General features: G+C 43.4%; 1 protein-coding gene across 1 annotated transcript in view; it reads left to right on the top strand.

The window, feature by feature from the left end:
• The window catches only part of PARP2 (poly(ADP-ribose) polymerase 2), a 283,463-nt gene that overhangs the window by 170,450 nt on the left and 97,725 nt on the right, over positions 1 to 15,288 (top strand). The window contains exon 12 of the mRNA XM_069244318.1: positions 14,449 to 14,587. Coding sequence (XP_069100419.1) covers positions 14,449 to 14,587 — 139 coding nt within the window. The remainder of the gene's footprint in view (positions 1 to 14,448; positions 14,588 to 15,288) is intronic.

The following is a 15,288-nucleotide window of genomic DNA, read 5'->3' as shown; positions in this document are numbered from 1 at the left end:
CCTCCACATTGAGTGTGGTGGGTTGGCCTCTGCCAACCCGCCACATCTCCACTCATAATGCCATGGCGGTCAGAGCCGCTGGGCTGGAGACGAGCACAGAAGACCGCCAGCGGTATTAGGGGCCGTTTTTCCTCCAGGGTTTCCGCAGCAGTAGGCCTGCCACAAAAACCGGGCGGAAAGGCTACTGATGACAGGGAATTTCTTCCCTGTCACCGGTAGACAACTCCCCCACACCCCCCCTCCAGATACAGCACCCCCCCCCCCTCCTCCTACAGGTACAGCGCCCCCCTCCCAGCATACATTCACACGCACATAGACACCCACACACTCATTCACCTACACTTACATAGATTTGAGGAAGAGCTTCAACAAATGGAGGAATTTGATGACAGACAAGCCAGGATACAGATCCATAAGGATACTGGCAAGACCCTTACAGCACCTCCCCTCAAATTTAAAAGAAAGCTGGCATTTTATGGATGTATGGGCACTGAGCAGCCAAAGGCTAAAGTGCCAAGAGAGCAATATCCGCCACGCCAGTTTTCTCCAGCCCAGTCTCCTCCACATTCTCCTCAACAAACTGTCTCTCCACCTACTACACCTATCTCCCACACACACTATGCAGTCACATCAAGACACAGATCCGTGGGATCTTTATGATGACCCTGTGTCAGACAATAGCTTAGAGTGCTATCCATCTAAGCCCTCTCCACCTGAAGATAGCACCTCCTACAGACAGGTTTTGGCTAGGGCTGCAGCTTTCCACAATGTAAGCATGTACACTCAACCACTCGAGGACGACTTTCTTTTTAATTCATTGTCCTCAACACACGCAACATACCAAAGTCTACCCGTGCTCCCGGGTATGCTCAAACATGCCCAACAGATATTCCAGGAGCCGGTTAAAGGAAGAGCCATAACCCCAAGTGTAGAAAAGAAGTATAAACCACCACCTTCTGACCAAGTATTTATCACGCAGCAGCTGCCCCCAGATTCGGTAGTGGTCAGCGCGGTGAGGAAAAGAGCTAGCTCGCAGTCCTCTGGAGATGCACCCCCTCCAGATAAGGAAAGTAAAAAGTTTGATGCAGTAGGAAAGAGGGTAGCGTCACAAGCAGTCAATCAGTGGTGCATAGCGAACTCACAGGCCCTCCTCGCAAGCTACGACAGGGCCCATTTGGGCTGAGGTGAAGGACATTGTTCAACATCTCCCCAAAGAACACCAAAAGAGAGCTCAGCAGGTAGTAGAGGCGGGACAGGCAATAACAAATACCCAGATAAGGTCAGCGTTAGACTCAGCTGATACAGCCACAAGAACCATAAATACGGCAGTTACCATTAGGCGCCATGCATGGCTCAGATCATCAGGTTTTAAACCTGAGATCCAACAGGCTGTCCTCAACATGCCCTTCAACCAACAGCAGTTATTTGGCACACAGGTGGACACAGCCTTAGAAAGAATGAAAAAGGATACTGACACAGCCAAAGCGATGGGAGCGCTTTATTCATCCTAATACAGAGGGTCATTTCGGAAGCCTCAGTATAGGGGGTGTTTCAGGCCACAGCCCTCAGAGCTATCCACCCCACAAACAAAGCCCTCATACCAAACACAATATCAAAGAGGGGGATTTCTAGGGTCTTCAGAGGGCAATTTCCCAAATCCAGGGGAAAATTCCAATCTGCCAAGCAAGCCACTAACAACAAGCAGTGACTTTGCCATCACCTTCCCCCAACACACATCCCCTGTGGGAGGAAGACTGAAAATGTTCCACAATCAATGGTCAAACATCACAACAGACACATTGGTACTATCAATTATCCAACATGGTTACTGCATAGAATTCACACATTTTCCCCCAGATATTCCCCCAAAAGCGCACAAACTATCATTGCAACATCTGGAAATGTTACAAACAGAGGAGCAGGCACTATTAACCAAACAAGCCATAGAACTAGTGCCTCATCATCAAAAAGGAACAGGGGTTTATTCCCTGTACTTCCTCACTCCCAAAAAGGACAAAACGCTAAGGGCAATATTATATCTCAGGACTCTCAACCTCTACATTCAATGAGAACACTTCCACATGGTGACACTACAAGATGTAGTCCCATTACTGCAACAGGGAGAATACGTGTCAACAGTGGATTTAAAATATGCGTATTTTCACATACCCATCCATCCAGCTCATAGAAAATACCTCAGGTTTGTTATATAAGGGAAACATTACCAAATCAAGGTATTACCCTTCGGCATAACAACATCTCTGAGTATTTACAAAATGCCTTGCCGTAGTAGCAGCATACATAAGGAGACAACACATGCATGTATTCCCATAGCTCGACGATTGGCTAACAAAGGTCAACACTCAAAAAAAGTGTCAACATCACACACGTTATATAATAGATACCCTACACACACTAGGGTTTTCGATAAATTATCAAAAATCACACCTGCAACCATCCCAAATTCAGTAGTGCTTGGGAGCTACACTCAAAGGGCGCTTGCAAGTCCAAGCCCACAAAGGGTGCAATCATTCCACACCATGGTGCCAAAAATACAGCCAAATCATCACTACACAGTCCGATTTGTGATGACACTCCTAGGCATGATGGCATCATGCATCACAATTGTCCCAAACGCACAGTTACACATGCAGCCCTTACAACAGTGCCTTGCAAAACAATGGTCGCAGGCACAGGGTCATCTCCAAGATCTAGTGTTGATAGACCGCCAAACACACAATTTGCTTCAGTGGTGGAATCCCTCAAATTTAAACAAAGGGCGGCCTTTTCAAGACCCTGTGCCTCACGCCATTCTCACAACAGATGCATCAATGATTGGGTGGGGAGCTCACCTCAACAATCACAGTATACAGGGACAGTGGTACAGCAAGCAAAAGCAGCTACACATAAAACACTTTCTAGCACTAAGAGCCTTTCAACCTCTTCTGGCTCACAAACGCATTCTTGTCAGAACAGACAATATGACAACAATGTGCTACTTAAACAAGGGGGAACACACTCATCGCAACTTTGCCTCCTAGCACAAACAAATTTGTTATAGGGACATTCACCTAATAGCTCAATACATTCCAGGGATTCACAATCAATTAGCAGACAACCTCAGTCGAGATCACCAGCAAACTCACGAGTGGGAAATACATCCCCAGGTACTACACAAACACTTTCGTCAGTGGGGGGGACCAGACATATTTCTGTTCGCCACAAACCAAAATGCAAAATGCCAGAAGTTCTCGTCCAGATACCCACACCCTCAGTCCGAGGGCAATGCTCTATGGATCAACTGGTCTGGGATATTTGCTTATGCTTTTCACCCTCTCCCACTCATTCCATTTCTAGTCAACAAACTCAAACTAATACTTATAGCACCAACGTGAGCACGCCAACCATGGTACACCACACTGTTGGACCTATCAATAGTACCTCACGTCAAGCTCCCAAACAGGCCAGATCTGTTAACACAACACAAACAGCAGATCAGACACCCCAATCCAGCGATGCTCAATTTAGCAATCTGGCTCCTGAAATCTTAGAATTTGGCAATCTAAACCAGCCAAATGACTGTATTGAAGTCATTAAACAAGCAAGAAAACCTACCACTAGGCAATGTTATGCGAACAAATGGAAAAGATTTGTTTTCTATTGCCAAGCAAAACACATAACTCCGTTAGATGCGTCCATACAAGACATTGATAGGATATTTACACCACCTACAAAAAGCAAATCTAGCTTTTTCATCCATCAAAATACATCTCACGGCAATTTCTGCCTATATGCAAAATAGACAGACAAAATCCCTATTTAGGATACCAGTCATGAAAGCATTCATGGAAGGTCTAAGACAAATCATACCTCCAAGAACTCCACCAGTACCCTCATGGAATCTAAATATTGTACTTACACGACTTATAGGCCCACCATTTGAACCCATGCTCTCTTGTCAGATCCAATTCTTAACTTGGAAAGTAGCATTTCTAGTGGCAATCAATTCATTAAGAAGAGTTAGTGAAATTCAAGCTTTCACAATTCAAGAACCATTTATACAAGTACACAAACATAAAGTTGTACTACGCACAAATCCAAAATTTCTACCAAAAGTCATCTCACCGTTTCATTTAAACCAAACAGTGGAACTCCCAGTCTTCTTCCCACAGCCATACTCAGTGGCAGAAAGTGCACTGCATACATTAGATATAAAAAGAGCTCTAATGTATTACATCGACAGAACAAAAGCATTCCGTAAAACCAAACAGTTGTTCGTCGCATTCCAAAAACCCCATACTGGTAACCCTATATCCAAACAAGGCATAGCCAGATGGATAGTGAAGTGTATACAGACTTGTTACCTCAAAGCTAAAAGACAACTACTCATTACACCAAAGGCACACTCCACTAGAAAGAAAGGAGCAACAATGGCCTTTCTGGGAAACATACCAATGACAGAGATCTGTAAGGCAGCCACTTGGTCCACACCTCATACCTTTACCGAGCATTACTATGTAGATGTGTTAGCAACACAACAAGCCACAGTAGGACAGGCTGTACTAAGAACACTATCTCAAACAACTTCAACTCCTACAGGCTGACCACCGCTTTGGGGAGGATTACTGCTTTGTAGTCTATGCATAGCATGTGTATCTGCAGCTACACATGCCACCGAACGGAAAATGTCACTTACCAGGTGTACATCTGTCCGTGGCATGTTCTGCTGCAGATTCACATGTACCCTCCCTCCTCCCCGGGAGCCTGTAGCCGTTTAAGTTATAATTAAAACTGTACATATGTATATAAACATTCCTTTACTTAATATTTGTACATACATCTCTATCCCATTGCATGGACATATTTCTGTTCTCATTCTATCACTCCTACCTTACCCTCTGTGGGAAAACAATTTAAGATGGAGTCGATGCCCATGCGAAATGGAGCCGAAAAGGAGGAGTCACTCGGTCCCATGACTCGAAAAGACTTCTTTGAAGAAAAACAACTTGTAGCACTCCAAGCCCAACACTAGAAGGCAGGAACTGTGCATAGCATGTGAATCTGCAGCGGAACATGCCACGAACAGATGTACACTGGGTAAGTGACATTTTCCATATATATATATATATATATATATATATATATATATATATATATATATGTGTATGTATAGGTGTATATATATATATATATGTATAGGTATATATATATGTGTGTGTATATATATATATATATGTTCAATGGCATGTGTAGCTGCAGATACACATGCTGTGCATATACTTCTGCCATCTAGTGTTGGGCTCGGAGTGTTACAAGTTGTTTTTCTTAAACAGAAGAAATGTTTTTGAGTCTCGGGATCGAGTGACTCCTCCTCTTCGGCTCCATTGCGCATGGGCATCGACTCCATGTTAGATTGTTTTCTTTCCGCCATCGGGTTCGCATGATCTTTCGCTCCAATAGTTCGATTCGGAAAACCTTGAAAACGCTTCATTTCTCGTTGGTATTTGTTTCGATCACGTTACACCTTCTATCGACACTTCGGTACCGTCGGAACAAACATTTCTACTCGCCCTTCGGGATGCCCGCGCCCAACTCTGGCCTGGTTGGGCAGACCGCGTGGAAGCCTCATGGATCGGACTCCATTCCGATTCTGTCCTCGGTGCCACGCTAAATTCCCTTATACAGATCAACACCTCGTCTGTAATCTCTGCCTTTCCCCGGACCATCAGGAAGAAAATTGCAAGGCCTGCGGATCCTTCCGGTCAAAAAAGACACTTCAGGACAGAAGAGCACGGAGGCTCGAGATGGCGTCAAAAAGTTCTGAACAACTTGACATCGAAGAGGAAGAGATCATGCAGACCGCGGTCTCCGTTTGAGAATCCAACTCCAACCAGGATTCCGAGGAGGACAGACCGGTAACGGCAGGACAGAACGTGAGTACGCCTGCCCCTGTACCATCTAAGCCGAAACATAAGGCCTTGGGGACGCCACTGCCGGAAGGCCATGGCTCGACCTGAAAAAAGAAGCTCGGTGACCAACCCACCAGTTCGGCACCGAAAAAAGCCTCTTCTCCGAAGCCATCAAAGTCGAGCCGCAGCTCTGTCACCAAACCGAGCAAACACTGCTCTTCCTAGCCTAAATCTAAAAATTATTTTTCGGAGCCGAGACCATCCTCAACCCCTTCTTGTTCGATACTGAAAAAGCCAGCTTCGGAGCTGAAAACACCTGGTTATACTGAGGAGCATGGACTTTCAAAAACACTTAGAGAAAGCCATAAAACTACTGAGGAGGATTCACAAATACAACCAATCATGGGAGTAATGGATGAAAGGCAAGCCAGGATTCATATCCACTAAGAAACTGGCAAAATTGTAACTGCACCTCCTCCAAAACCAAAGAGGAAATTAGCCTTTCAGGAGGAATTGGACACTACACAGCCTCCAGCTAAAGTGCCAAAACAAAGGAGAGACCTCCACCTCCTCAATTTTCTCCTCCTCACTCTCCACACCTTCATATCTCTCCTCCTACAAGCCCTACACCTATGCAGTCACCATCACATTCCTTTGATTCGCAGCAGGACAGTGATGATCCATGGGATCTTTATGATCCAAACCCCATTCCAGATAATAACCCAGATTGCTATCCCTCTAAGCCTTCACCACCAGAGGATAGTACAGGCTACAATAAAGTGATAGCTAGGGCGGCAGCATACCATAATGTTACCATGCACGCTGAACCATTAGAGGACGATTTTTTGTTTAATACCCTCTCCTCCACGCATGCAACATATCAGATGCTCCCATGCATGCTGAAACATGCTGATCAAATACTTAGCGAGCCTATAAAAGCAAGAATAATTACTCATAGAGTAGAAAAGAAATATAAGCCACCTCCTTCTGATCCTGTCTATATTACTCAGCAACTACCTCCAGACTCAGTAGTGGTAAGCGCTGCCAGGAAAAGGGCAAATTTGCAGTCGTCGGGTGATGCACCCCCACCAGACAAAGAGAGTAGGAAGTTTGATGCTTCGGGGAAAAGGGTGGCATCTCAAGCAGCCAACCAATGGAGAATAGCCAACTCACAGGCGTTGTTGGTTAGATATGACAGGGCCCATTGGGACGAGATGAAAGACATAATCCAGCATCTCCCCAAAGACCAGCAAAAGAGGGCACAGCAGATAGTGGAGGAAGGGCAAGCAATAACCAACAATCAGATTAGGTCTGCCCTAGACTCAGCAGATACAGCAGCCAGAAGCATCAACACTGCTGTAACCATAAGTAGACATGCATGGCTTAGGTCCTCAGGATTCAAACCTGAAATCCAACAGGCAGTGTTGAATATGCCATTCAGCAAGAAACAGCTTTTCGGCCCAGAGGTCGACACTGCTATAGAAAAAATGCGTAAGGATTCAGACACCGCAAAAGCCATGGGTGCACTGTACACCACACAATACAGGGGATCCTTTCGTAAACCCCAGTTTAGAAGTGGTTTTAGGGCTCAAACTGTGGAGGCATCCACATCACAGCCAAAGCCGGCCTACCAACCTCAATACCAATGAGGTGGTTTTAAAAGCACATATAGCGGCCAGTACCCCAGAGGCAGGGGAAAATATCAAACACCTAAACAAGCCTCACAACAAAGGAAAACAGTGACTTGTGCCATTCCTTTCCAATCCACACCCCACCTGTGGGAGGAAGACTGCAAGAGTTCTACAACAGTTGGCTAAACATTACCACAGACAACTGGGTATTATCAATTATCCGCAATGGCTATTGCCTAGAATTGATACAAATTCCACCAAAACCACACAAACTATCTACAGACCATATCACTCTGTTACAGGAAGAAGTCAAATCTCTAATATTCAAACAAGCAATAGAAGCCGTGCCACAAAATCGAGTTGGGCCGGGAGTTTACTCACTGTATTTCCTCATTCCCAAAAAGGATGGCACCCTAAGGCCAATATTAGATCTCAGGACCCTCAATCTTTACATTCTGTCAGAACACTTTCGCATGGTGACTCTACAGGATGTTATCCCACTACTTCAAAAACACGACTTCATGGCAACATTACACCTCAAAGATGCGTATTTTCATATTCCCATCCATCCTGCACACAGAAAGTATCTCAGGTTTGTCATTCAAGGAAAGCACTATCAGTTCAAGGTGTTAACCTTTGGAATATCAACAGCTCCAAGGATATTCACAAAGTGCCTAGCCGTAGTCGCAGCCTACCTAAGAAGACAACACATACATGTCTTTCCATATCTAGACAATTGGCTAATTAAATCAAACAGTCATACGCAGTGTCAAAACCATGCACATTATGTAATACAAACCCTGCACACGCTAGGGTTCTCAGTAAATTACCAAAAGTCACAACTACAGCCTGCGCAAATACAGCAGTATTTAGGGGCAATACTAAATACTCAAAAAGCGCTTGCAAGTCCAAATACACAGAGAATACAAGCATTACAGAATATAATTGCACAAATAAAGACAGGTCAACAGTACATTGTCAAATCTGTCATGAAAATATTAGGGATGATGACATCATGTATTGCAATTGTTCCACATGCAAGACTAAACATGCGGCCTTTGCAACAGTGCCTTGCACAACAATGGTCACAAGCACAGGGTCAACTTCAAGATCTAGTGATGATAGATCGCCAAACATACATGTCCCTTCAGTGATGGAATTCCACAAATCTAAACAGAGGGCGGCCATTTCAAGACCCTGTGCCTCAGACCATAATTACAACAGCTGCATCAATGATTGCCTAGGGAGCTCACCTCAACAATCACAACATCCAAGGACAATGGGATGCCCAACACAAACAGCTACACATAAATCACTTAGAGTTGTTAGCTGTCTTCCTAGCACTCAAAGCTTTTCAGCCTCTCCTCATTCACAAGAATGTCCTGATCAAAACAGACAACATGACCACCATGTATTACCTAAACAAACAGGAAGGGACACATTCGTCCCAACTCTCCCTCCTATCAAAGAATTTGGAAATGGGTAATACACAACCAAATTCACCTGGTAGCACAATACATTCCAGGGATACACAACCAATTAGCAGATGTTCTCAGCAGAAATTATCAACAAACACACAAGTGGGAGATTCACCCTCCAGTACTTCCAAAATACTTTCAGCAGTGTGGAACACCAGAACAGCGAAAACGCAAAATGCCAAAACTTTGCATCCAGATACCCACATCCCCTATCCAAGGGCAATTCTCTATGGATCATTTGGTCAGGGATATTTGCTTACGCTTTTCTCCCTCTCCCACTCATTCAATTTCTAGTCAACAAATTGCGTCAAAACATACTCAATCTGATACTCATAGCGCCAACGTGGGCACGACAGCCGTGGTACACAACACTATTAGACCTGTCAGTAGTACCACACTCCAAACTCCCAAACAGACCAGACCTGTTAACACAAAGCAAAGGGCAGATCAGACACCCAAATCCCAACACACTCAATATGGCGATTTGGCTTCTGAGGTCATAGAATTTGGGTATTTACAACTACCAACAGAATGTATGGAAGTAATTGAGCAAGCAAGAAAACCCACTACTAGACAGTGCTATGTGAACAAATGGAAAAGATTTGTATATTACTGTGAATCTAAACAAATTGACCCTCTTTCAACATCAATACAAGATATTGTATGCTATTTACTTCATTTACAAAAATCTAATTTAGTATTCTCTTCCATAAAAACACATCTCACTGCAATTTCCAAATATTTGCAAAATGTACAGCACAGCTCTTTATTTAGAGTACCTGTTATCACAGCCTTCATGGAAGGCTTAAAACACATCATTCCACCCAGAACACCTCCAGTTCCTTCGTGGAATTTAAACATAGTGAAAACTCAACTTATGGGCCCACCATTTGAACCTGTGCACTCATGTCAAATACAATTCTTAACATGAAAGGTTGCCTTCCTAGTCGCAATTGCATCATTGCGAAGAGCTTGCGAAATTCAAGCTTTCACTATTGAGGAACTGTTCATACAAGTACACAAGCATAAAGTCGTACTACGAACTAACCCTAAATTTCTTCCTAAAGTAGTATCCTCTTTTCATATCAATCAAACAGTGGAACTACCAGTCTTCTTCCCACAGCCAGATTCTGTGGCAGAAAGAGCTCTACATACATTAGACGTTAAAAGAGTTCTAATGTACTACATAGATAGAACAAAACCGTTCTGAAAAACCAAACAGCTGTTTGTAGCTTTTCAAAAACCTCATACTGGTAACCCCATTTCAAAACAGGGTTTAGCAAGATGGATAGTAAGATGCATCCAAACATGTTACCTTAAAGCTAAAAGACAAATCTTAGTTGCTCCTAAAGCACATTCCACAAGGAAGAAAGGTGCTACAATGGCCTTCTTAGGAAATATACAATGGCCTTCTTAGGAAATATACCAATGGCTGAAATATATAAGGCAGCTACTTGGTCAACACAACACACATTTACTAAACACTATTGTGTAGATGTTTTAGCAGCACATCAAGCCACAGTAGGTCAAGCTGTACTAAGAACATTATTTCAAACAACTTAACTCCTATGGGCTAACCACCGCTTTTATGGGAGGACTAACTGCTTTATAGTCTATGCACAGCATGTGTATCTGCAGCTACACATGCTATCAAATGGAAAATCTCACTTACCCAGTGTACATCTGTTCGTGGCATGTTCTGCCGCAGAATCACATGCACCCTCCCACCTCCCCGGAAGCCTGTAGTCGTTTAAGTTAAACAACACTTGTACATATGTAGATAGATAGATATATTTAACATTCCATTAGCATGGCATCGCTTTTCTTTATATTCTATCACTCCTACCCTACCCTCTGCGGGAAAACAATCTAACATGGAGTCGATGCCCATGCGCAATGGAGGCGAGAGGAGGAGTCACTCAATCCTGTGACTCAAAGAAAAACAACTTGTAACACTCCAAGCCCAACACTAGATGGCAGAAGTATATGCACAGCATGTGAATCTGCAGCGGAACATGCCATGGCACACACACTAAAAAAAAAACAAAGTTTTCAGGGACGTTTGAGTTAGGCTCACATTTTAAATGGGGAACATTATAGAAATTCAGCTATAGTTAGTTTTCTCAAGTAATTATAACTAGTGCCCTCAGGCAACTATAACTCACACCATGCACAGTTATCTTATCAATAATTTTACTGCAGGTGTTACAGTGACATTATCAATGATGTTGTCAAAGATGTCATGAGTGCTGTAATTTGTGCAGTAATTAACAGTGCATGCCGAGTGCATAAGTTATAGTTAATTGAGCTAACTCTAATTATAACAGCTGAATTTCTATGGTTTAGTATTTTTAAAATATGAGCCTAACTATAACGTCCCTGTAACCTTTTGTATTTTAAGTGAATTTCTTTGTTTTGTAAAATAATATTTCCTAACTAAAGTCCCTGCAACCTTAGTTTTTTTCAGTGAATTGCTTTGTGTTTTTTTACACCAAAGTAATTTTAATTACTATACGTTAATTCAACCTCTGCCGCGCACGGCCATTGGCCATGAAGGGCACAGTCTGGCCACTCCCTTATAACCTCCCAACCCTGCGCCAGGCACGGCCTTTGGCCTTGCGCCACAGGGTCTGGCTGCAGGCCAGTCCCAGTGGCCAACCACATACAACCACCCAAGCAGCGGGGGTTGGCCGCAGGGTCTGGCCTGCAGCAGGGACCTGCAGCCAACCCCCTTTAACTCTACCAGCCCTGCACCATCAGTGAGTGATTGAGAGAGACAGAGCAGATTTGAGAAAGAGATTGATAGAGAGGAATTGATAGACTGAAAGAGCGAGGGAAAGGTTTTTTAGACTTTGATAAATGACATACTTAGATTGAGATATTTTAGGAGAAATTGAAAAGAAAAATGTATTTGTCAATTAAAAAGAGTGAGATCACCTTTCATTATGTACCTTAATCATTTGAAGTTGAAAAGAAATTAAAGCAGGGTAACGATCACTGGAGTTCCTAGACTCAAACCCTTACATTTCATTTTGAGAGTCCTAGACCTTAACCACTAGGCCACAGGTGACACCTTACATTGCAGTGTCCAGATATAACTGTGACATTCAACCCACAGATTTGGAAGAGAAAAAGACGAAATGTTCCACCAGGAATGTTTAACAGTCAAAACACTAATAAATAAGCAGGAACACTACCATGAGATAACACGTTTAGAACCTTCAACCTAATGAGGGATAGTCCAAGAGGTTTACCATTAGGCCATAAGTGCCTCTGTTCTGCTGTGCAATGCAGCAAAACATAACTATAACATTCAAACCAAACATATTTGAATTTATTGTATAGAGAGACCATTGCAGTATCAATCTCTCTCCCTCTTCCATCCCATTATGAGAAAAGTGACAGGAGCGCAGGGAGCTTTAAGGCCCCCATGGTCTTAGCCTGCTACCGACCCCTATGGGAGCCGGCATTGCTCCGGCAAGCAGACAGATGCTTTAAATAGCAGGTCCCTGCTTGGGGGAGCAACGTTTTCATCTGTTTCCCTGCAGACGTTTGCGTGCAGGGAAACAGAGAAAAACTCCACTTTCTGAAAACTGTTTGACAGTTCCCGCCTGCAGAAAACAGAGTTATGTTTGCTTTTGCTTGGTGGGAGCTGTCTGCTCCCACCAAGCAGACAGCTACCTCCTCATGGTGGGCACCTCAGGAGGTAGCAGGAGCTGGCCCTGGTGGGTGGCGGTCCTTAGATCGATCCATTGTTTAATTTAGCCACACGGAGGTGGTGGTCCCCAGAACCGGGAGTTCGTGACGGAACTCCTATAATCATTTATTTCAGCCACCGGAAGGTAGCGGGGGAGGGGGGGGGCTCCCTGTAACGTATAAGAATTGCTCTGGGGAAGTGGTAGTCCCCAGGGTGTGGGCGCCTCATGGGCCCCCTATTCCCAGGGAGGTGGTGGTCCATGGGGCTATTAGCCCTAGGAGGGGACCTGTTGCGCTCCCTCCTTTTTCTTTTTTCTTTTTTTTTTGCCCCTAATGTTCATGGGACATGCCCCACCCGGGGGCAAACTAAAGGAAGAGAGTGGGATAAAATGAAAACTGGGACAGAAGTCGCTAGCTGCCTAATTTATACATTTTGTTGTTTGATGATCTTTCATCAATGTATTTTTCTTATGTATGTCGTTGCTGAAAAGTAGAATGCATTTTAGTGGTAGATTCAGATGAGCCACGTTCTGCACATTTGTTCGCAGCAACACCCATTAATATTTGGTAAAGAACCAAAAGGTAACTTATACCGTCTATGCCTTTTGTCAGTTTTTTATCTGATGTAGCCAGTCATCAACTGCATCTGCCAAAGTGTGTATTGCCCAAATTACCCTCACATAGGGTAGGCCTTTCAGTCTTCTAAATGAACTTTGCACAGCAATGCATACTCGACATACTCATGCCTTAATAAGCAGCACCTGCAGAATGGCTGTGCATATCAACCTGACAAGCCGAAAATGAAAAGGAAAAGCTGGGGGAGGTCTGGCACCTTATGGAGCCGGTCTCCTAGGCGATGCAGTGTTGTACAGGACTATGCTTTCAGAACACGGTTGGAGGCTTTGAGTGAGGTGTGAGTACTGTCTAGAAGCAGACTGGAGACTTTAGGGTCAAGCGGATTGGTCACTGGAGGCCTCACTTTATTTCTGGTCTCAGCGGCTTTCCTCTAAAAATTAGTCAAAGAAGAGATGGTTTGGAACACAGTTGACCAGTAATCCCACAGTTTTTTTTGGGTAGTACTGGTCCTGGGTGAGAGCAGGAGAACCTCGACTGCAACGTGGAAGCTTACAAAGACATTAACTAGTTGTTGCCTCTATTATAGCTGCCTCCAAAGTTAATGTACAAGGAGGCATTGTAGGGGCAAGCACATAAGGACTACTGATTGGCCAGTGTTGCTAAGGTGGTTAAGGTACAAAGATGTGCACCATTTCTTAGGGCCGATTGTTTGTGTCAAAACAGTGCCATGCTGTTCTGGTGTAGAGCGATGCTTTGAGTATTGCTAGCAATTGCATGAGGCCAGCCCCATTTTGCAGCTAGATCAGAAGCGGAGTGCTAGACTACAATAATTATCCATGTATTGTTGTACCTTTCCTGCCCTCTTGAACATCACTGTAACAATTGCGCCCTGTTGCTGCCTCATTGTTCAGCACCAAAATGTAAACAAAGAAAAAAAAAATGTAACATTACATTTGAAACCACAGACTTCGTCTCAGGTAGTGTGAGGTGCAGAGGGAAATCATAGGAGATAAACTCCTTTGTAAATAAACACAACCTATTTTTGTTGCTTTTTTTTCATCAAGACAACAATTTCTCAATTATTTAGCTACTTTACGAATTTACTCCCATTTTGTCTTTTTTCACTGCATTTTCTTTTTTTATATTTTTCTTGTGTAGGAAAATTAACTTTAGAGCAAATCAAAGCCGGATACGTATCTCTGAAGAAAATAGAAGACTGCATTAAAAAGAACCAGTCAGGACGGACCCTGGTGGAAGCATGCAATGAGTTTTATACGCGAATCCCCCATGATTTTGGGTAAGCAATGATCTATACAGTAACAGAGTCGAACAGATTTATGTTGTTCTGATGTGATCTGCATGTGAAGCTTTCAGGCACACTGACTCTTAAATCTTTTGAAATATAAGGCACAACATGTACATGCATGACAGATATGTGGGTTACCTCTCGGAGATGAAACAGATTCACACTTCAGACAAATTAGGAATTGGGTTAATTACACGCTCGCTAGTTCCCTAATTATCCTTAACATGACACACCCTTGCTGTATGTTCCTCTGTGAAAGAGCATTCTCAAAGTTGCTGCATGGCACACACTCCTACAGATTTCACTGTTGAGATTCTCAAGGGCCTTAATGCGCGTACAGTTGGCAGCAGATTTGATGCATATTGCTTAGTGTCGGGGATGGGCAGGTTTGGTGTATAAAGATTCTTATTTTGTTTTCTATTTTATGTTTAGTGTACTTTGCATGTTCAACAATCCACACTCATAAAACTGTCATTAAGAAATATAAAAAATAAAACAAGACATTAGATACAAGGTAGACGTTTTTTTTTTTTTACAAGCGTATGGATCTATAATCAATATCAAACTGGAAAATAATTGTTTAATCTACGTAATTCGTATTTTACAGGTCTTACAGTGTTTCATCCTACTGTTGTACCTAGTTCAGCATGAACAACGTGGTGCAGGAAGCTGGCTCTTTATATAGTGGACCG

This window comes from Pleurodeles waltl, chromosome 7 (genome assembly GCF_031143425.1).
Source record: "Pleurodeles waltl isolate 20211129_DDA chromosome 7, aPleWal1.hap1.20221129, whole genome shotgun sequence".
Lineage (NCBI taxonomy): Eukaryota > Metazoa > Chordata > Amphibia > Caudata > Salamandridae > Pleurodeles > Pleurodeles waltl.
The sequence above is the reverse complement of the archived record's forward strand: the minus strand, read 5'-3'. Positions and strand labels throughout refer to the sequence as shown.